Source organism: Physeter macrocephalus, unplaced genomic scaffold (genome assembly GCF_002837175.3).
Source record: "Physeter macrocephalus isolate SW-GA unplaced genomic scaffold, ASM283717v5 random_16, whole genome shotgun sequence".
NCBI lineage: Eukaryota > Metazoa > Chordata > Mammalia > Artiodactyla > Physeteridae > Physeter > Physeter macrocephalus.
Genome location: NW_021145303.1, coordinates 54057 through 75468, shown reverse-complemented (window position 1 = coordinate 75468; position 21412 = coordinate 54057). Strand labels below are relative to the sequence as shown.

General features: G+C 54.9%; 3 protein-coding genes across 14 annotated transcripts in view; all 3 read right to left on the bottom strand.

Moving 5' to 3' along the window:
- Positions 1–26: 26 nt before the first annotated feature.
- REC8 (REC8 meiotic recombination protein) lies at positions 27–9714 on the bottom strand. 5 transcript variants are annotated; one of them, XM_028483315.2, is made up of 19 exons: positions 5668–9714; positions 5492–5560; positions 5232–5374; positions 5072–5147; positions 4865–4985; positions 3695–3770; positions 3261–3340; positions 2894–3029; positions 2738–2810; positions 2568–2659; positions 2351–2400; positions 1879–2025; positions 1503–1569; positions 1233–1399; positions 1004–1052; positions 673–739; positions 449–580; positions 271–377; positions 27–159 (listed from the first exon to the last, which is right to left on the bottom strand). In XM_028483315.2, exons 1-19 carry the CDS (start codon positions 5721–5723, stop codon positions 68–70), a joined length of 1800 nt encoding a protein of 599 aa, XP_028339116.1. In that variant the 5' UTR covers positions 5724–9714; the 3' UTR covers positions 27–67. The 5 variants fall into 5 exon arrangements, with proteins under 5 accessions (XP_028339116.1, XP_028339114.1, XP_028339112.1 ...); XM_028483313.2 differs by having other exon boundaries at positions 2936–3029; XM_028483311.2 differs by having other exon boundaries at positions 271–580; positions 2936–3029; positions 5668–5784; positions 6007–9714.
- A 47-nt stretch (positions 9715–9761) lies between these two features.
- On the bottom strand, positions 9762–16569 carry IRF9 (interferon regulatory factor 9). Of its 6 annotated transcripts, none has more exons than XM_007130057.4 (9): positions 15976–16569; positions 15026–15206; positions 14520–14703; positions 14149–14279; positions 13984–14062; positions 13810–13881; positions 12852–13193; positions 11891–12006; positions 9762–11752 (listed from the first exon to the last, which is right to left on the bottom strand). In XM_007130057.4, exons 2-9 carry the CDS (start codon positions 15203–15205, stop codon positions 11624–11626), a joined length of 1233 nt encoding a protein of 410 aa, XP_007130119.1. In that variant the 5' UTR covers position 15206; positions 15976–16569; the 3' UTR covers positions 9762–11623. The 6 variants fall into 6 exon arrangements, with proteins under 6 accessions (XP_007130119.1, XP_023974109.1, XP_054938091.1 ...); XM_024118341.3 differs by lacking the exon at positions 15976–16569 and having other exon boundaries at positions 9762–10429; positions 11585–11752; positions 15026–15225; XM_024118342.3 differs by lacking the exon at positions 15976–16569 and having other exon boundaries at positions 9782–9862; positions 11585–11752; positions 15026–15225.
- An 89-nt stretch (positions 16570–16658) lies between these two features.
- The window catches only part of RNF31 (ring finger protein 31), a 10438-nt gene continuing 5684 nt past the window's right edge, over positions 16659–21412 (bottom strand). For 2 of the 3 annotated variants that reach the window (XM_024118414.3, XM_028483301.2), the window contains exons 12-21: positions 20855–21028; positions 20673–20771; positions 20490–20579; positions 18992–19106; positions 18769–18887; positions 18396–18620; positions 18191–18248; positions 17380–17476; positions 16908–17076; positions 16659–16798 (exon numbers count right to left, since the gene is read on the bottom strand). In XM_024118414.3, coding sequence (XP_023974182.1) covers positions 16745–16798; positions 16908–17076; positions 17380–17476; positions 18191–18248; positions 18396–18620; positions 18769–18887; positions 18992–19106; positions 20490–20579; positions 20673–20771; positions 20855–21028 — 1200 coding nt within the window. In that variant the 3' untranslated portion in view covers positions 16659–16744. The remainder of the gene's footprint in view (positions 16799–16907; positions 17077–17379; positions 17477–18190; positions 18249–18395; positions 18621–18768; positions 18888–18991; positions 19107–20489; positions 20580–20672; positions 20772–20854; positions 21029–21412) is intronic. The other variant, XM_007130061.3, reaches the window with a different exon arrangement.

Below are 21412 nucleotides of genomic sequence, written 5' to 3'. Positions count from 1 at the left end.
CGTGTTCAGAAGTGAGGCAGGACATTGTTTAACGTAGCCGGTTCCCTGGCAGCTTTGTAAATTGGCTCTAGCCGCAGTGGAATCGGGGCCCTGGCTGGATGAGGAGGCGCCCATATGGCTCCTCTTGTTTCACACGAAGGATCTGCTGTGCAGCAAGCACTGGTCAAGAGGGGAGGAGAGGGCTGGTCAGAGGAGAGGGTCCCTACAGCAGCCTCTGGCCTGTGTGTCCACTCCCCACCCCCCACACAGACACACACGTTCCTCGCTCACCCAGGAGCAGGTAGAAGACCCGGGCGGCCACCCTGCGGGGACTGAGAGGTGGCACCAGGCTGCTGAAGTCAGGCTCCCTGTTGGCCTGCAGCTCCCGTGCCACTGCCCTGTGGGGGTCAAGAACTGTGAGCTGAGGCTGCAGCCCAGGCCACCCATGGAGGCACACCCTTCCTTGTACCTGTGCACAGCCTCCAGCGAGAGCAGCTCAGGCTCTGGGGGCAGCTCCACAGGCATCTCCACAGGCACCTCAGGGAGCTCAGGCACCACGGGCAATGCAGGGGCTTCTAGCTGCTCCGCCTCAGCCCAGGCCCTAGGAGAACACGGGAGTTGGGTGGAGCAGGGAAGGTGGCAGCTGTGACAGTGACGAGGGGCACGCCCATCCTAGCTGGGGCTGCCGCTTACCACCGTTCTTCCAGGGGGACGAGGCTGATGCGGGTCTTCTCCTCCTCAGCTGCTTCTAGGGAGATCTCTGTCAAGGCGAGGGGAGGGTCCTGAGTGGGTTTGTTTGCACCTGAGCAGTTGGGATCTTGGGGCCACCTGGTCCACCTGGGTGCCAGAGCTTGCAGTGACTAGTTAAAAGCACCCAGGGGGTGGGGGGAGGGGACTGAAGAGACTCAGTCTATGCTTCCTTATGTTAAGTGCGCTGACAAGAACTGTCAGCAGTTGGGGCACCAGTTTTCTGGGACAGTGGTCAGGGTGGTGGGTCTCCACCGTCCCTTCTCCAGGTACTTACCTGAAGGCAGCATGAGGGGCTCACTGGGCTCCAGGGCCTCCCTCAGGACCTGGAGGTGAGAGAATGAGAACTAAGGCCCCAAGCATCACAGAAGCACTGGGGGCAGGGGTGAAGCAGACCTAGCCCTGAACCAGCCTGGCTGCGACCTGGTGCCCACGGCTCACGCGGGCAGAAAAAAGCAGGCTGTTGGAGCTCAGGCAAAAGGAGGAAGGAGCGAGGGTGCCGTTACCTCGATATCGCTCGGAATTTCAGCCTTTCTCCTTTCCTCCTCAGCTGCCGCCTCCCTCTCGGCTTCCTCTTCCTCGGGCTCCGGGGGCGGCCTCCTCCTGAGTGCTGGCGGGAGTGGCTGGGCACAGTGGGTCCAGAAAGCCAGCAGTTCTTGGGGTAGCCGGCCAGCTGAGGACGGGGCAGCAGGGAGAGGGTCTGAGGCGTGAGGAACACCAAGAGTGAGGGATAGGGGTTCAGAGAATCCCACACACCAGCTCCCACCATTCCTCACAGTGAGTCGGGGTTCGGAACAGCTCTCCGGGGCTCGTGATCATCCTCTCAGGAGGCTGCACCATTGGCTGTGTGGTGGGAAAGGCCGGAAGCCGGGTTAGGAAGGAGCCACTGCCCCTTATCCACCTGCAGTGCCTTGTTCCAGGGCCTCTGGCCTTCTAGCTCTTTCAGGCTCATGCTCCTGCCTGCCCTGCTCATTGCTAAAAGGACTTTCAGCTGATAACCCTTGGATGTGCTAGGAGGGGTAATGAAGTGGTATGTGGGCAAACCCCCAACACGTGCACTTTGGGGACTGTTCTCATGGCCTCCCCGGGAGTTTAGGAGGCCCAACGTGCACCTGCCTCCCTCCATCCCTCCAGAGCCTGGGCTGTACTCACACACTCCCGGCAGTGGGCTCTGGTTTGCATTTGTTCCCGGAATTCCTCCCGGGGGATCTGGGTCTCCCGGTCCCAGAATAATAACCGGCGGCGGCGGCGGCGAGCAGGTGGGATCCTGGGAGGTGGGGCGACTGGGGGCCTCCTCCGCTGAGGGGGGAGGGGAGGTGGGAGCAAGGCTACCCGTTACTCCTTTCCCTGTGGTCCTCGTGGACTGCAGACAGGCCCCAGCCTGCCGTCCCTAGCGGTTCCCTGGGAGAAGGCTTGGGTGGGGCCTCTGGGAGCGGGTGCAGCTCCCACACTGTATGAGGTGCCCATCTGGATAAAATGGAGTGTGGACAGGGGCACCTTTTACTGATTTGCTCAAAGGCCTGTGGAAGCTAGCAGTGGCCTTCGGCTTGGGGAAACTGAAAATGGGTGAGCAGTTCTGGCAGAGGAGGGTGAAAAGGAGGCGGCTTGGAGGAGCATTACTCACCTCTGGGATGAGTGGGACTGGCAGACGCAGCTCCAGCGGGGGAGTTACCTCTGCAAAAACACTCGAGGTCCCAGCTCTGCCCCACACCCTTTGCCCTCAAAGCCACCCAGGTGAGATGCTAAAGAGTCCTCCCTTCAGCAAGTTAGAATACGGGGCCACTGTCTGCAGCAGCTGTGCAGGGACCCCCGGGAAGGACCCTGGCATGGCAGGTACTCACCAGGAAGTAGGGCCTCGGGCTCCCAGACTGGTGGCTTCAGCTCCTCGGGGGCCAGGACCTGAACCGGAAGTGGCTCTGCAGCCTCCTCCACCCTGAGGGGAAATGGGCAAGAGAATGAAGGTACCCTCCCAGCAATGACCCCTACCTGGCCCAGGGGTTCCTGCCCTTACTCTGCAAGAGCTAGAGGTGAGGGCGGGGGGATTGTGATCTCCCTCTCTGGGACCCGGAGCTCCTCTTTGTACTCTGCGAAGAGAAGGTCAGGGCTCAGAACACAGAAGAGATGAGAACACTGCCCAGCCCAGAAATGCCCGTGCCAGGGGCCTGACCATCCAGCACCGGGCGGGCCCTACGCGGCCCGATGGACCTGCCTAGCCGACGTTCCTCTAACAAGATGGCTTCCTCCTCCTCTGCGATCAGCAGCTCCAAGTCTCGGCGGCTGACCTCTGGGAGCTCCCGTTCACCCTGTCAAGAGAGGGAGAACCAAGGCGAGGGGACTCAATTCCACTTCTGTCTGAGAGACATGCCACAGGGCTGGGCCAGACCAAGGAAGCCTGTGGGTGCTCCAGCGCTGGTGGCAGTGGTGGGGAAACGGAGGTGGAGAAGGCAGGACTCTGGGGGCAGAAGATGCAGGGGGGCTGGGCCAGCAGAAGCAGGACTCGGGCCTCAGGCTCCGTGTGCAGGGGCTCAGCTCACCTCAATCTTTAGCATACGTATGGGCTCCGCCTCCAGGAGCGTGATGGCCTCGGGAGACGGTGCAGTGACCAGAATCCTTTCTGGAGGGGAGGGAAGTCACACCAGCCCCTGTTTCTTTCCAAGTCCCCCACCCATGTGGTAAGGCAAAAGCATGGACTCTGGAGTCAAGTCCACCTGGGTTCTAGTCAGGCCCCGGCTAGTCACTGGCAAGCTGACCCAGGACACATCGCTTAACCACTATGGGCTTCACTTTCCTCATCTGTAAACTGGGGATAATAATTCTGATCTCATAGGACTCTTGTGAGCAGTGATGACACTATACACATACAGTGCCCCTCACAGGGCCTCGCTCCTGAAAGAAGCTCAAAGACAGTGATTTCTTCAGCTCTTGGACGTTCCTCTGCCTCTCACCAAAAAGAAGGCTCTCTGCTCACCTGGCTCTATAGGAACTTCAGGAGGGATCTCTTCAAGAACTCTCTCTGGGGTCACAGCCTCTAGGAGGTGTCGAATCTTTGGGGAGGGATTGGGGACAAAAGATAGGGTTCAGCTTCAGCGCCCTGCTTCCCCACTTTCACAACCTTATTCAGACAGTGGACAGTGATAGCCCTTTATGCCTAATTCTGTGGCACTGACAGCAGCATGCAGTGAACCCACTCACCAGCCGGTTTCCTTTCCTCCCATTCCTGCCCCCACCCAATCATCTAGACTGTGTTAACTTGTCTGTGAAAGAAGTACTGCATCCTTATGTCAAGTGTTGGGGACAGAGGGAACCGAAAAGATTCTTGATCTTAAGGACTGTATGGTCTAGTGGGGAGACGAGTTTGTATACGACCCCAGCAAGAGCCAGCCAAAGGACTGTACACCTGAAACTAGCACAACACTGTAAATCAACTACACTTCAATAAAAGTTGTTTGTTTTGAAAAACAAAATAATTTTTTTTAAAAAGAGTCAATACAAAGGATAAACAAGGCCCTAGCGATGTGCTGAGTTCTAGAACAACATTTGGTTCTGGCCAGAAGTGATATAAAGACTTGATGGAAAAGAGCAGAAATTGAGCAAGGTCTGTAAGAGAACAAGGGGTGACCATTATGGCCTAGGGAAGCAGCAAAAGCAAAGAAGTAAATGTGGCATCTTTGGGGCATAGGGGCCAGGCTGGTGTTTGGGAGCCAGAGATGCCCAGGGGATGTGCTGAGAGATGGCTAGGGATGGCTACCTCTGGACCAGGGTATGGAGAGTCTTAAATGCTAGTATTCTGTTGGCAGTGGGAAGCCACTGGAGGTGTCTTTGAAGGAAGGAAGTAACACTGTCTAAGCTGTAGGGGGTGTTAGGAATGGATGGACAAGGACATGGGAAACCCAGTGCCGAGGGACACTGAGGGCGTGGATTGGGGACTTGGCTCTTGGAATGGTGTGGAGACAAGAGCTGCCTCTAGGTTGGTCCTGAATAGGTAACTGCAGCAGGCTTGTCTGGATGGGTCCACCATGGCAATTGCACTGCAATGAGTTCTGTGGGGCAGAGCTGTAGAAGGCTCCCATCCCACCCCCACCCCAGCGTCAGACTGGCAACTCATCAGTCTGAGGTGTCCAGGGGGAATGAGACCTACCTGAGGGATATTGAAGGGACTGGGCAGTCGGGGTTCCACAGACATCATCCCAAAAAAGGGGTCTGGGGCATCTTCCAGAGTCTCCATCCTGGCCAGGTGATTAGGCAGCAGCAGGCTGGGTCTGAGGGAGAATGGGGGCTGTCAAGGACTGAGGCCAAGCAGGGAGGTTCCCTGCCAAAGACTGGGTGGTCCCAGGGACACACTCACAGTTCAATCTCCACCATATCAATGCGCATCTGCAGCTGGGCCCGGTGCAGGCGCTCCAGGATGTGCTGGATGTCCTCTGCGGGCAGGGAGGACAAGATAGGGCGCCAGCCCATGGGAGGACCACTCAGCTCTGCCCCACCTCAGAGCCTTCTAGCCTTACCTACAAGGTACTGGCATTGTTGAGCGTAGACCCGAATGACGCCGATCTGGAGCTGGGCTGAGAGATAAAGGGAGAAGCGGGGCCGCGGCAGACCTGGCAGCGGGGGCTGCACTCGTACCAGCACGTAATTGAGGATTTCCTCGCTGGGGGAACGATGCATCCTGATCACCGCTGCGCCAAAGACCAGCCCCACAGCCCTGCGTAATCCATCCCCTAACCCACAATGGCCCCAGGCCCCTCTTGCCTTTCCTGGGCCTTACCAGGTCTTCACCACGTTCACCTTCAGGTATTCGCGCTTCACCAACCGGGTGCCGCGCGTTGCTGCCAGCCTGGAAGAAGGACGAGGAGTGAGGATAGAGGAGAAGCCCTCAGGCTGGGATCCCTGGGCGCCCCTCCCGGTGCGCCCACCCTGGCTCAGCCCTCAGCCCTCCCTTACCAGATGGTGGCGAAGCAGCCCGTGTGGCGCTGAAGCACGCTGGGATAGTAGAACATGGTCCCTCCGGGGTTGCACCCTCGTCTACACCACTCTTCCGTTCGGATCTCAGTCCGAATTCTTCAGGGCACAGGATTTCCCAACACCGTCGGAGAGAAGGATGTGGACAAGCGGCGCAGCGAGTGCACCCAGAATGCCAAATAAAGGAACCGATAAACGATGGGTGGATAAACGATTAAGGGGATAAGTAAATGGAGATGCACACTGGATACACAGGAGCAGGGACACTCTCTCCGTCCGCCCTGAGCCGGTTCGCACGCTGCGTGGGTGCTTCGTACTTACTGGAGCCTCGCGGGTTGGGTTCCAGATTGGAGATGCACAGCTCCGCGACGGGAAGCCCGAGCTGCGACCCAGACCAGGTCCGGAGGAAGAACGGGTGTCCTCCGCCGAGAAGCCGGTCTCTCGGCCTTTGCACAGCTTCGGCCCCTGACCGGTCCCGCGGCTACAGGGCTAGATCCCGCCGCAGGGAGGGCGTGCTCGGGTGCTCTGCGCCCCCCTCCTCATTAGATGGCGGCGGCCCCCAGAGCAGCCAATGGGGAACAGGGTCAGCTTGGGGGCACTCGCTGCGGGGCGCCAAGTAGGCTGCCTGGTTGGAGGCCACAGGGGGCTCCCGAGGCAGGCAGCGAACCAATGGGAACAAACCTGCATGCGCGGGGGTGGGGGGCCGCGGGGGGGGGGCGGGGGGGGTATTGTGAGGTGTCCCGACCAATGGGCTCTCGTCCTCGCCTGGGCAACAGGGGTTCCTCAGAAGTGCTCCTCTGCGGACCAGTGAGCGGGGAGCAGACCCCAGCCTCACCTGCAGCGAGCCTGGTAACAAGGGTGCTTCAACTACCGGGAGGTTGCGTCATGCCAAGGGCAACCGCCACGCCCTGTTTGGGGCGCCTGACCTGCGGTTAGACCTTGCCCTTTAACCCAAATCCCACCGAGTAGCAATTGGTTGGTCCGCCTTTGTTCCCAGCCTAGGGCCCATGGTGAGCTAGGGAGGTAGAAACGGGTGTGAGGTGGCCTTGGAGCCGCCCCAGGTCGTTGGGGAAGAAAGACCTCACAGGAAGCAGCGAGGGCACGGGCCGGGTCATTTCCTAAATGTGAACAGTTTAGGTTGTGGCATTCCTCACCTGGCTGTTTTCCAGTTGTGAATGTTTTCCTGGCTGAGACTTTAGTTTTGCTGGATGCAGGGCATACTTCTCAGCGTACAAAAGCTGTTTTGTCTCAAAAATTCTTTGTGTAATATAAGTTGTATGGTTGTAGTTACAAATATCCCATTCCCCATGCCTCCTGCCTTTGCACAGCCATTTCTTTGGCCTAGAATATCCTTCCCAGTCTTGACTCCAGGGCATGCTTCTGCCTCTTTATTAAGACTCAGCTCTTCACACCATACACAAAAATAAATTCAAAATGGCTTAAAGACTTAAATAAGACATGACACCATAAAACTCCTGGAAGAGAACGTAGGCAAAACATTCTCAGACATAGACTGTAGCGATATTTTCTTAGATCAGTCTCCCAAGGCAAAAGAAATAAAGCCAAAAATTAACAAATGGGACTTAATCAAACTTAGAAGCTTCTGCACAGCAAAGGAAACCATAAACAAAAGGAAAAAAACCTACCGAATGGGAGAAAATATTTGCAAACGATGTGACCGACACAGGCTTAATTTCCAAAATATACAAACGGCACATACAACTCAATATCAAAAAAAACCAAAAAACCCAATCAAAAAATGGGCAGAAGACCTAAATAGTCATTTCTCCAAAGAAGACATACTGATGGCTAACAGGCACATGAAAAGATGCTTAACATAGCTAATTATTAGAGAAATGCAAGTCAAAACTATTTATTTTACTTATTTTAAAATATTTATTTACTTTGGCTGCATGCAGAATCTCTTAGGTGCAGCATGCAGACTTCTTAGTTGTGGTATGTGGACTCTTAGTTGGGGCATGCATGCAGGATCTAGTTCCCTGACCAGGGATCGAACCCAGGCTCCCTGCATTGGGAGCACGGAGTCCTACCCACTGGATCACCAGGGAAGTCTCCCCAAACTATTAATACAGTAAGGTATCACCTCACTTCGATCAGAATGGCCATCATTAAAAAGCCTACAAACAATAAATGCTGGAGAGGGTGTAGAGAAAAGGGAACCCTCCTACACTGTTGGTGGGAATGTAAATTGGCATAGCCATAATGGAAAAAAGTATGGAGGTTCCTTAAAAAACTAAAAATAGGGACTTCCCTGCTGGCTCACTGGTTAAGAATCCACGTGCCAATGCAGGGGGCACAGGTTTGACCCCTGGTCCAGGAAGATCCCACATGCCGCAGAACAACTAAGCCCCGCAAAACAACTAAACCACATGCCGCAGAACAACTATGTTGTGCGCCACAACTACTGAGCTTGCACTCTAAAGCCCGTGAGCCACAACTACTGAGCCTGGGTGCCACAACTACTGAAGCCCGCGCGCCTAGAGCCCGTGCTCTGCAACGAGAAGCCACCGCAGTGAGAAGCCCACACACCACAACGAAGAGTAGCCCCCACTCGCCACAACTAGAGAAAGCCCGCACACAGCAAGGAAGACCCAACGCAGCCAAAAATAAATAAATTTATAAAAAAAAACAAACTAAAAATAGAGCTACCTATGATCCAGCAATCCTGCTCCTGGGCATATATCCGGAAAAGATGAAAACTCTAATTTGAAAAGACATGTGCACCACCATGTTCATAGCAGCATTATTTGCAACAGGCAAGATGTGGAAGCAACCTAAGTATCCATCAACAGATGAATGGATAAAGAAGATGTGGTACATATATACAATAGAATACTACTCAGCCCTAAAAAAAGAACAAAATAATCCTTTTGCAGCAACATGGATGGACCTAGAGATTATCATACTAAGTGAAGTCAGACCGAGAAAGACAAATATTATATGATATCACTTATATGTAGAATCTAAAAAAGAATACAAACGAACTTATTTATAAAACAGGAACAGACTCACAAACATAGGAAAAAAACTTACGGTTACCAAAGGGGAAAGGGGAGGGAGGGATAAATTAGGAGTATGGGATTAACAGATACACACCACTATATATAAAATAGATAATCAACAAGGACCTACTGTATAGCACAAGGAACTATATATTCAATATCTTGTAATAACCTATGATGGAAAGAATCTGGAAAAATATATAACTGAACCACTTTGCTATACATTTGAAAGTAATACAATATTGTAAGTCAACTATAGTTTAATTAAAAAAATAAAAGGCTCAGCTCTTATTGCAGCCAAGCTGACCCTATTTTGTTCCTTCAGTCCGGGAACTCTTGAGAGGTTCTTGTTTTTTCCATTAGTGCCTGAAACTTAGCTCCGCAAATGTTTGTCAGAGGAATGTGCAATTGCCCTAAATTTACAACCACAGAATATCAAGGCTGAACGGGATTTCAAAATCTAGTCCAAGACTTGCCTTTACAGATGAGAAAACAGAGGCCCATATGGACTGTTTGTTCCAGACCACACAGCTCCTTAGTGGCAGCCTGGTTGGGAACTCTGCTCTTTTGAATTCCAGTGTTTCCAATCCCTATTCCATGGTGCTTGGCTAAATTGGTTTCTACATGATACTTACAAATTGTTTTGATCACTGTACATATATTGTCAGTGTTCATAAGTGTTCACGCTGGGGCACAAATATGATAAAGTGGGGGGACCTGCCCTTAAGGTGCTTAGGACCTAGTTTAAGAGATAAAGGACATGGTAATTTTCTCATTCATCTGTCCATTCATTCAACAAGTATTTATTACATGCCTACCATGTGCCAGGCACTACTCTAGACACTGGGGATATAGCAATGAACAAAACAAGTCCCTGTTCTCATGGAATAGGGAAGGAGTGATGACAAACAAGTAGACAAATAGAAATGTGTGAAGTGGTAATCAGTGCTATGAAGAGAAATGAGGCAGCATAAGAGAATAGAGAATAGTGAGGGCTGCTATTTGAGTTGGGTGCTCAGGGAAGCCCTCTCTGAAGAGAGGGGGCAAGTCATGTGCTTACCTGAAGGAAGAGTGTTTTAGACAAAAGAACCAGCAAGTGCAAAGGTCCTGAGGCAGAAATGTCTGGTGGGTTCAGGGAGCCTGGAGCAACGTAACTGAGGAGAATAGCAAGGGGAGAGGTTAGAAAGGAGAATGGGGCCATATCACCTTGAAGGCCATTGTAAGGATTTGGGCTCTTACCCTGAGTGAACTGAAAGCCAATGGAGGATTTCAAGCAGAGGAATGACATGGTAAGATTTATGTTATGAGGATCTCTTCTGTGTTGAGAATGGGCTGAAGGTGGACAAGAGTGGAAGCAGAAAAGATGTGGAAGGAAGCAGAAAGAAGAGGTGTGAGATGATGGTGTTTGAACCAGTCTTGGTGAGGGAAGCAGAGTCAGATTCAGGATAGATTTTGAAGGAAGGAATGATAGGATTTGCTGATGGGTTGGATGTGGGGTATAACAGAAAATGAAGTGAAGGTCCAGGAGGGATTTCAGCAGGGCCTGTGCACCTGCACACTCAGTACCCAATTTCCTCACTGCCTATGCAGATGCCTGCTGGGGCTCCTGGCTTCTCAGGATGACGATGAGGGAGACTGAAGACAAGGAAGGTCCAAGGAGGCAGAAAGGCTCAAAAGCAGTGAAGTTCGTCAGGTGAGACAGCAAGAAGTTCCTCAGGAATCTAGACATCCAGATTTGATCATGTCAGTGAGCCACTCAAAGCTTATACAAGTGACATGACAGGAAGGAGCCGGTCTGGCAGGCTACCTCTCCACCAATTTGGTGTCATGTACGGGAAGCGGGAAGCTGGAGGCTGTGGCAGTCGGGTTAAGCGGTGAACTAGTCTGGTGAAGATGAGTGTAGGATGAGGTAGGATGACCGGTGGCCTTGTGAAGAACTACCAGTTTGGGAGCAAGATAAACACGGGGCAAGGGAGAGTGGTGTTGGTGGATTTGGACCCCTGGGATCCCAGCAGACAGAGTGCTGGTGATGTGGCAGTCTAGGCCATGTGGTCTGTCGTGGCGCTCAGGTAGAGTGAGGGGTCCTGTTTGGAAGCAGCCTTCAGTTGGGGTGACAGTGCCCCAGGTACTGGGAGAAGAGGCACCAGGGCATGGTCTGCCCAGGGCACAGGAGGCTCGGCCACTCTTCCCTCTGATTTCCTCCCCTGCCAGGCCCCAGGGCCTCTAGCTCATCGTTTCAGGTCTGTTCATTGAGACCTCCAGGCCAGAGTCCAACCCTAGGCTGAATCGGAGGCCTCTAGCCAAGGACTGTGGACACCGGATTTCCCTTATGAAGGTGGCTACAGTGGCCATAGGCTCAGTGCCCCTCTTTTCAGCTGACCCCAACCCTCTCCCTAATTCTGGTTGCCTAGAGGGTACAGAGAGCCAGGCCCAGAACCCGAAGCTTCCTAGCCCAGGCAGCTTGCTAGCCCGAACTTGTGGTTGGAGGAGAGGAAAGAGGCCCAGAGATGACAGCAGGAAGAGAACCCGAGTGCCCTGCCCTCAGGTTACATCCCCATCATCTCTCTGTGACCCTGCTGCCTTCTTCTCTCAACAAATCCGATGCTAATTCCTTTTCAATAAAATTTTATTTTCAATCCTTAGTGAAGTCTAATAAGAAAATATAAAGTGCTAGGTTTTAGGGTTGCGGGCAGAGGGAAAGGCCCCCCGAGTTCGCGCCATCTGTACCTGCCCAGTTCAGTTCCTCAGAGACGAAAGAGGGTATATCTCAAAATTAAAAAAAAAAAAAAAAAAGTCATCCTTGAGTTCCCCACCAACCAGGGTCTATGAGGAGTTCAAGGACTAAATCACCACAGACAACCAATGAGAATGATCACCATGGGAGGCAGGTTGAGAGCGTGGAGGAAGAGGCTCTCTCAAAGCAGATAGGAGGAACAGAGAGAGGAGAAGGAGGCCGGGTCCTCCACGCTCTGCACCAGGGACAGGATGGCTGCCTGATCCTCTGGAGTCTTCTCCAGTAAATGTCGGGCAAAGGCCTGCTCCATCTGCACGAAGAGGTGGGGAGAGGGGGTTGTGAGCACGGCAGGCAGAGCCAGACACTACACCCAGGGGCTCCTGGCCCTCTTCCTCCTGAACACCCCACTCCCATGCAGGCAGGCTGTTCTTGCCCTATCCCGACTCACCTGCACTGTGATAAGACTCTGTGGGGTGTGGTTGGGGCCAGGGCTCTCCTCCCAGAAATTCAGTGTCACCTGGAACTCGGGTGCGGGGCCCAGGCCCTGGAAGTACCTGGCCAGGTCTGAGAGAAAAGGTCAAGAGTTGGAAGAAAGAGAAGACAGAGGGTCTCAGGCAGGGAGGAATTGGGGAGGATCCCATAATGGAGAAAGAGTGGTGGCAGTGGGGCCACTCAGAGACCAAGGCCAGAGCAGGAGCCTCGGGGTGGTGAGGCTGTTGCCTGGTGCCAGGGGAAATGCTAGGAACTAAGCTGCTACTCGCCTGTGGACAAATAGGGAAAGGGGCCCCCTTTTAGAGGTAGCCAGTCGTCACAAAACCTGAAACCTGGGGGAGCTGGGGGAGCTTAGAGTCCTCTTGGCGGCAGCCCTGGCTGCTAACGCAGTTGTGCCACACCTCTGTTGCCTGCTCACAGCCTCCCTGCACTAGGGCACCCCGTGGCCCTGGGTCCCCTATACTCCGGGCCCCCACCCCCGAAGTCCAATTGAGAGTGGAATGGAGGCAGGAAGTGGGATTCCAAGCGTGGATGGGAGAGGGGCAAGCTGAGGGGCGGCTGAGCGGTGGGCGAGGGCACGTGATGCACGAAGCTCTCGCGAATGTGTGAGTGGTCACTGTGCAGGTGTGTCCGGTGGGGGGGTGCCACGAGGCGCACCTTCCCGTGATTACCGTACGCTCCCATGTGGTGGTGCTCCCGAGGCGTGACACCCTGGTGCTGGGCTTACCTGGTCCTCATCTTCCGCGGCCTTGGCTGGGGAAGGGGGGCTGCCAGGGCTGAGCACTGCACGAGCGCAGGGGCCGTGCCTGGGCTGTGACAGGGGATGTGCTGGAGGGAGTGCAGGGTGGTGGCCGGGCCCACGGAGGGGGAACAGAGGTGGGGGAAGGGGCTCAGGTGCTCGGCGGGAGCAGCCTCACCTCTGCAGAAATACGCGGTTCTGAAGAGCTCCACGCACTCATTGCTGGGCAGCAGGTGTGGGCCTGGACCAGGTGGAGCCTGGGGCGCATTCCAGGAGATGGGGATGGGGCAAAGGCGCTGCACAAAGAGGCCTCGGGAGTTGCTGGCCACCAGGACCCCTCTCTGGAGCTGGCTCAGCAAGCGCTGGGTGGGCTCTCGTGGGCCGGGTTTGGGAAATATCACCTGCTCCATGCCGCACTGGGAGCCCGAGGGCTCAGCCACGAGGCGGCAGTCCAGGCTCTGCACCTGGGCCTCACCCACCACACGTCCATCGTAGATGAAGGTGAGCAGCAGAGAGTAGTCTGCGGACAAAGAAAGGCCAGCTGCACCGGCGCCCCTCCCCAGGGGCCCACTGGCCAGCAAGAGGCTCTGGAGAAATGAAGAGAGGCTTCCTGCAAATCCAGCATCCTCATTTTGCTGGCGAGGAATGTGAGGCTCAGAGAGAGAAACCAGGTAAGGGCTGGTGAGGACCAAGCAGGCCGCAAGGTGGGGGCGGCAGCCGCACCTTCTAAGGATAGAGAAGGCGCCCTCCCTCCTCATCCTCACCGCCAACCCTCGGCAGCCCAGAAGGCTTCCCATCATACTTTCCCATCACTCAGGAGAGGAGCTAATACACAGATTCCCGCTGAGGCCTTAATGGCCAGGGCCTTACAGTTTACAAGAGGGTCCCAGAGATCGGTCCTCTCCTTAACCAACAGAATCAATGTCTCAAAGTGGATTTCCAGGGAACACAGTGTGTAGGGGGTATTTTTGAGAAGTGAGCTGTTTGGAGTGGTGGCAGGTGCACTGCCTAGAAACCAGTGCCTCTGAGTAAGGTGGCCCCGGTTTGCTGCAAGCCCTGACAGATTAATAACACACGCATAGCCACAGGAGGACAAGGGAGGACGGGGGCAGGAGTGAGTCAGAAACGCCAAGTACCTGAACCTGGAGGGGGCAGAAGCTCTGGGGACACCAGATCTCCTTGGAGAGGGGCCTCAGCTGTGTCCCTACCTGGGTGGGAGGCAGAGGCACTGGTCATTCAGAGCGGACTGGGGAGTCCAAGGGCCAGAGGGCGTGGCATGGGGGTGACACAAGAGGCAGGGCACTCGGTACCTTCCTGAGGCTCCGGGCTGCTGCTGTTGCTGCTCCCGGAGTCTGAAGAGGCTGCTCCCCCACTGCTCTCCGCCAGCTCCTACAGACACAGTTTCTATCGTTGGCCCACCTCTCCCCCAGCTACTGCTCTGCCCTCAGACCCACCTGGTTCCCTCCCCAGCTCACATTTTTGAGGGGGTCCTGGAGCAAGGAGGGGCTGAGTATGCAGTTCTTCGTGGTAACCTCGTCCTCCTTCCTCTCAGAGGACACAGAACTGTGGTGTCGCTTTGATGGTGATTTCTGGGTCCCTGGCTGAGCTGTGGAACGTTGAGAGGGAGAGGAAGGTCAGAGCCTTAAGTGGGCACAGAGGGAAGGGGAGAGATAGGAGGCAGTGAAAGGATGGGCAGGACTGGCAGGGAACCTGCTCCCCCAAGGACAGGGCAGAACTCTGACCGAGGGGCCTGGAGGGAGGCCACCATCCTCCCAGGAGGCGCAGGGCTCCATCCTTCCTCCCCGGGCTGCCGATTCTAGGAGTGGCGGGGCAAAGGGACACCCACCGGGGAGGGTTCCGGGTGGCAGCAGCCGGTACACCTTGTAGGGCTCAGCCCCATCCCTGTGGCCATTCTCAGGAACCTCCTGGAACTCAGAACTCTTGTTCAGAGCACAGCGCAGACGAGTCTTCCAGATAGCAGGGCCTTCCGAGTCCCCCTCCTTGTACTTTCCCTTAAATATCGCCCAGGCCTAGGACACAGCAGAAGTAAAGAAGAGGCAGCACGTTGTGGACCGCAGATCCTTTACCGAGGCTGGCTTCACGGATGTGTGGCCTGAGTGCTCACACAGAAGGGCCTATGCTAGGTTTCTGCTCAGCTATTGCCACCTTGAGATCCTTACTAAGGTTTGCATTTTCATCTTGCATGGGGCTCTGACAATTATGTAACGTAGCTGGTTCTACCCTGCAACCTCCCCTTTATCTGAAACCCAGGTGGATGCAACCGCTTGAGGGTGACAGTGCCAGTGTATATTCCACCCCTCCCTCCAAGGGGCCGGTTTCTGGGCCTTTCACCTTGAAGAAGGCGGCATCCTGATCCTCCCGGAAGTCCTGCTTGCCTGCGTGCTTCCAGGGAATCCGGAACATGGTCTTGGCCGCATCTTCCCAGCACACTCCCGGGAACTGCCCGCTCTCCACTTGCTCCACCACCCAGCTCCGGAGCTTTCGGGTGCAACGTGCCCTGCCTGATGTCATCCTGGGTATAAAAGCAGCAGGAAGTGTCAGGGAACTGATACTTTGGGAAGAGTGAGATCCTGGCCCTTGGGGTTGGATTCCGGCAAGGGCCCCTAGAGATCTCATCCATCTTTTGCCTCTATAGGCATAATCTCAAACTTCTGAGGCTGAATTGTTTCATTTCTGCCATCACTAGCAATGACCAAAAATACTTTCTTTTTAACATCCCGAGCTGTGACATCTGGAAGGGAACCTTAGGCATTGGTCTTAATTTTAAGGTTTTTCAGGAATCCATTGTTCCCCTGGTGTCCTGCTCCTGGTGAGAGGCCCTGTCTGGATCCCCAAGTATTTATAGACACAGTGGCTGCTTGTGAGATGCCTCATTAACCCTCTTCACTCGCCACTCCCACAACCTATCCTTCGATGCCCCCCAACCTTCCCCCCACTCTGCTTGTCCCAGGGGTAGGTGGGGCAGGGAGCTGGGGGCAGGGGCAGAGCTGTGGGCGGGCGGAAGTGGGCAGGACCAGTAGGCAAGAAAACAATCAGGAGAGAGCAGCAGTCTTCTTCCCCAAACAACCCGGTAGCAGGTCCTCCTGTCCTTTGCCTAGAGGGCTTGGGACACCGGCCCCCCCATCAGTCTTTCACACGCCAAATTCCAGCTCCCCGCTCACAGGCCTTCTGTCTATTCCTGTCTAGCAGAGAGGTCCCCAGGAGCCTCTACCCACCACCTCCAATCTAGACGGGCCTTCCCGCCTAGACCCAGGCTGACACCTATTTTTGGTTAATCTTACCTGAGCTGCTGTGCAGGCTGTCCCAGGGCTCAGCCGACCTCAGCTCAGCTCCCGGCTAGGCAGCTCCTGGATCTCTCCGCCCCTTTCTACAGTCCCCACCCTAAGTTTCAGTTCTCCTCCAGGGAGGTCCTTTTCCCCGAAATCACGTGGTCTCCGAGTTGCAGGGTAACTGGTTACCACCAGGGGGAAGCAGCATCTGAGAATCTTATCGTCGGAATCCTGCGGTTGGAGTCTGGAGGAGGGACCCTACTGCCTCAGGCTCATTCCCTTTCCTCCCTCAAGATACTCCTTGCTTGTGTCAGACCACCTCTATGAGACCGCTGCTTCCCCAGGGAGGCCGCAGTGTCCCGGAGTCTGGCCTGGGGCCTCTGGATAGCTCTGTACCACTGTGCATCTGTGTTCCCCCACGGTGCCTGCTTGGTACCTACTAGGTCACCCCAAATATCAGCTGAATTCAATGAAAGAAAGAAAGGAGTCAGGGAAGGAGGAAGCCCAGGCCAGGTGGCTGGATGGGGGGAGGGCTGCCCTTCGCCTCCCACAGCATCAATTCCTTCTGCCTGAGTCCAGAGAGGGTCAGGTGGCAGGCTGCAGGGGGCCTTTAGCAAAGCTCTGTTCACCCTCCCCCCTCTTTCCCTGGTGCCCCCATGGTGGGGTCAGGAAGGAAGAAGGACCACCAAGAAGCCTGGGCAAGGAAATGCCTCTTTATTGGTGCTGGAGGTGTTCCCGGGGAGTCAGATCACGGGACCTTCATTGGGACCCTTGCCCTCAGCTACTTCCTCCTGCGGGGGATACTCTGTCCCAAGGGCACCTCTTCTATCAGCTTCTGTAGAAGGAGAGAGAAGAGGATGATACTGGAAGCCTGGGGCTCAGACACAGTCTGGACAGGGGACTTCTAGAGAGTGGGGTCAGAGGTGAGGCTGGGGAGGCTTTACCTGTAACAAGCGGGCGTGGTAGGTGGCGGCATCCTCCCCAGGCAGCGGCTGGGGGCGCACATGCAGGTAGCGCTCGGCAGCCGTCTCCAGCTCCTCCACCTCATACAGGGTGGCTGGGTCCAGCGAGTGGGCATTGATGAGGCTTACAAGGTACTCTTTGTAGTGCGCCCTGGGGAGATGAGAGGGCAGAATATTTGTTCCTCTGAAGTTTGGCTGATATCAACTGAGTGTGTCCAGCACTGTGCTGGGCACTAGCATACTCAGATGAACAAGACCGACACCCCTTGCCAGTTGCTCTTGGAGGCCCTTGCCAACCTATGCACACCACCTTTCTGTGCCCTTGCCTAGAGAGGCCCCTCCCTCCCACTTCTTGCAGGACCTACCGCTCGCAGAGACCCACTCTTCTGCCCAGGCACACCCCCAGTGCTCCTGTGCCCCTGATGCCGTGCTCCACGCCCTGCCTGGCACTCACTGGCAGAGGCCGGCATAGCCAGCAGGAGTCTCCTTGCCGCAGGCTTCGTCCCGGAACCCGTCGGGAACTTCCTTCTGCTCCATCACTCGGCAGCCACCTAGGGATAAGGGAAGGAAGGGACCCTTTGTCCGGAGGGGGCCACTGACCACAAAGGCCCAGAAGAACTAGGATATGGATGGAGGCGGGGGAGGCAGCCTCTAGGGAGGGGACTGAGGACAGGAGCCCCTGCTCTAACAGCTGTGCCAGAGATGCCACCGTGCAGACCACTTCCAACACAGAAGCAGGGACCTTGCTGTCCCTGCTTTTAGCCAAGCTGACTTCTGGCCCATAATCATATACTCCCGTGAGACAGCTCTTTTGATTGTGATTTAGGCTTGCGAGGTTAGCTTATTCTGTGGAGGTCTTACTCTACACAGATGGTAAGAAGTGGGGCAGATTAGAATCATATATAACATGTTTCTGTTGCCCTCATGGAACCTAAAACAGTGCAACTAGTAAGTCTTTAATTATACAGTCACTGAGTTAACTAATGAATCACTGTCCTTTGGGAACGGGAGAATAAAATTAGCATCGAGGTGCCAGGCACTTGAAAGTGGCCTTCCATAAAACAGTTTGGCTGCAAGGTGGATACAGTCCCCACTTTACAGAGGAAGAAACAAGCCTGGGGAGGCTTAGTCACCAAAGAGCACAACAAGCAAGCACAGGATGGGCCCTGCGTCCTGGTCCAACCCCAGATCCAAGCCTCCCCTTCATCCACAGGGGGAGCCCAGCCCCTCGTCTTGCCTTCTCCCAGGCCTGTCCCGACACTCACCTCCAGGCACTGCCCGGGCCCCCGCTGGGGGCTCTGTGTTGAACATGACGTTATTGTCCTGAGGAAGGCAGAAGGATGGGCGTTAGCGTCCCTGGATGCCAGCCTGCTGGATTTCTCGGCATCCAGGCCTTTCCCTTCCTGCCACCCTGTGCCCTGCCTCCTCTCCTGGGCGACCGGCAAACCAGCCAGGCTGGCTGCTCCTGACCTGAAGCAGCTTCTGGAGCCGAGGAGCCGTCCAGTCCCGCAGGTAGAAGAGGCAGTCGCGGGGGTGGTGGCCGTGCAGGGACTTCTTCACCCTGCAGTTAGGGTCTGGACATTTCTGGCGGAAACCCAGATGGGAGAGGGGAAGTTGGAGACTGTTGGGGTCCTGGCCTCTCAGGAACCCCTGCGTGAGGGGTGTAGGGGTGGGGGAGATGAGACATTGGAGGGTCTGGAGCAAGCAGAAGGGGAGAGAGGACAGAGAGAGGTGCTTTACCCCCCACTGTTCTCTTCCCCTGGGCTGTTCCTCAACGGCCTCCACCCCTCACTCCCGGCAGCCCCACCCAGCTAGCCCTTCCATCCCCCTTCTCCGGACTCACATTCTTGGCGTAAAAGGCATTGTAGCAGCCACTGCAGAACTGGTGGCGGCACTGGGTGCAGTGAAAGTGCATGCAGCCTCCTCGGGCCAGTGCGTACGAGAACTTGCACTTGGGGCAGTCTGCAAGGGACAGCAGGTCAGTGTTCTAGCTGCCACTGCTCCTCAGGCCCTCAGGAAGAGAGCCGCTGGCAATGAGAGATTACGGGGCAAACAGGCAACCTTACCTATGCCATTTTCCTGAAGGTACATCGCCAAGCCCTGGGCCTGGTACTCCGGGTCATTGGTGCGTTTCCAGTTCTGGAAATCTTCACAGCTCCGGCCTCGGTGCTGCTCCTCCCACTGCCAGAAGGAAACAAGCTTCCCATGAAAGCTCTATCCCAGGCCCTTCTTGCTGGCCCCTCCACTCAGATCCAGCAGTCCCTGGCTTAGTGTATGGCACTGCCATCCACCATTTGCTCAAATCCCAAACCGAGGGGTCAGCCTTGGTTCTCTCATCTCTTCACACCCGAAACATTCACCAGCAAGTCTTGTTTCCACCACCCAAGCCTAGCTCAACCCTGTCCTTTTCTTCATCCCTACTCTGACCACCTTTACTCCAGGCCAGGTCAGGTCTCGTCTCGATTCCTAGTCTCTATGCTTCCACTCCTGCTCCCCTATGGTTCAGCCTCCACCTTGCAGCCAGTGTGCCTTTGAACGTGTAACCAACTGCACTGGGAGTGTTCTAGCTTGGAGGGTTTGGTGGTAGGGTCGCAGGTGTTCATTTTATTATTGTGTTTTATAAGACAGATGCAGGGACTTCCCTGGTGGCACAGTGGTTAAGAATCCACCTGCCAATGCAGGGGACATGCGTTCGAGCCCTGGTCTAGGAAGATCCCACATGCCGCAGAGCAACTGAGCCCGTGTGCCACAACTACTGAGACTGAGCTTTAGAGCCCGCGAGCCACAACTACTGAAGCCCACGCGCCTAGAGCCCATGCTCCGCAACAAGAGAAGCCACGGAGATGAGAAGTCCACACGCGGCAACGAAGAGTAGCCCCTGCTCGCCTCAACTAGAGAAAGCCCGCACGCAGCAACGAAGACCCAACACAGCCAACAATAAATAAATAAATTAATTAATTAATTAAAATAAGTTAAAAAAAAAAAGACAGATGCAACTTTTTGGTATCAAATATTAAACTTTCTAAAGGTAAATGAGAGAGAGCATCACCCCTTGCTCAGTCTCAGAATGAAAGGCCGATCCCTTGCTTGATTGGCCTCACGGCCTCTCCTGACCTGACAGCTAGCTCCTCTCCGACCGCCAGCCACTCTCACCCTTGCTCTTGAGGCTCCAGCCACACAACACTTTTTCTGACTTTGGCCTTTCCATGTGTTGTTCTTTCTCTCCCAAATACTCTTTGCATAGTTGGCTTCTTCTTAAATTTCACGCCTGAGCTTAAATCCAGCCATTTTAGGGAAGACTTGTCTAACCTCTCGATCCTGTGTACTAGGTAGGTCCATCCTGTTATTCCTAACCTCAGATTCGTATTTGTTTTCTTCATAGAACTCATGGCGATGTATAATTCTGCTCTCTCTCCTTCCCTCACCCCTCCTCCCTCCCTCCCTGGCTAGCCTGTAACTCTTTGAGCCCAGAGCTCATGTCTGTTCTGTTCTCCAGCACACCCCACGTCTAACAGTACCTGCGGTGGCTCAGCAGGTATTTCCAAAAGGATGGATGTGCCTCACCTGGCGCTTGCAGCGCACACAGAAGGTCTGGTGACACTGGGGACATGTTGCCTCCAGCTGCTCACGCTCGTATATGAAGCCAAAGGAGCACTGTGGGTGCAAGAGCATAAAGCTGTCTGAGACCTGACCAGGCACCACTCCCCACCCCTCCCTCCGGTCAGCAGCTCTGGGCAGGCCTCTGACCTGGGCACACCACAAGAACTTGGGATCTCGCATGAGCACGCCCTCAGTCAGCTTCTTGTGGAACAGCGCATAGGCATCTGGCTCTAGGCTCTCTCGAAGCTGGGAACAGGATGTGGAAGTGGCGGGTGGGCAAGGCTCCTGTTCAAAGCCCAGGGCACCCTGAGTCCTAGGGACTGCAGTACCTGGATATCGAGGGTAGAAAAGTAGCTGAGCAGCTGTGCGTCATCGGTGAGGTCGGGGCGGCCACAGGCAGGGCACACCATGTCTGTGATGTGTTTCTCCTTCAAGGCAATGGTGAAGTGCTGGCGGAAGCAGTCGGGACAGATAGTGCATTCACAGGAGGTCAGAGCCTGCATCTGGTGGAGGGGAAGGGAAGGGAGGGAAGGGGGTAAGAAGCTACAGTTGCCAGCTGGGGGGAGGGGCAGTAGGAGGTGTCTGCTATGAAACTGGGGTCTAAATAACAACTGGGCGGGCAACCTAAATGTCTGAAGACTTTCAGATGGAAAAAAACAGACAATGGTGAGACCTAAGGTAAACGGAAGAATGCCCTCTAAAGGCAACCACATTCAATTAAAAGCAAACACACAATAACTGAATCACTTTGCTGTACACCTGAAACTAACACAGCATTGTAGATCAACTATACTCCAATAGAAAATAAAAATTTTTTAAAAGTTAATTTAAGGGCTTCCCTGGTGGCGCAGTGGTTGAGAGTCCGCCTGCCGATGCAGGGGACACGG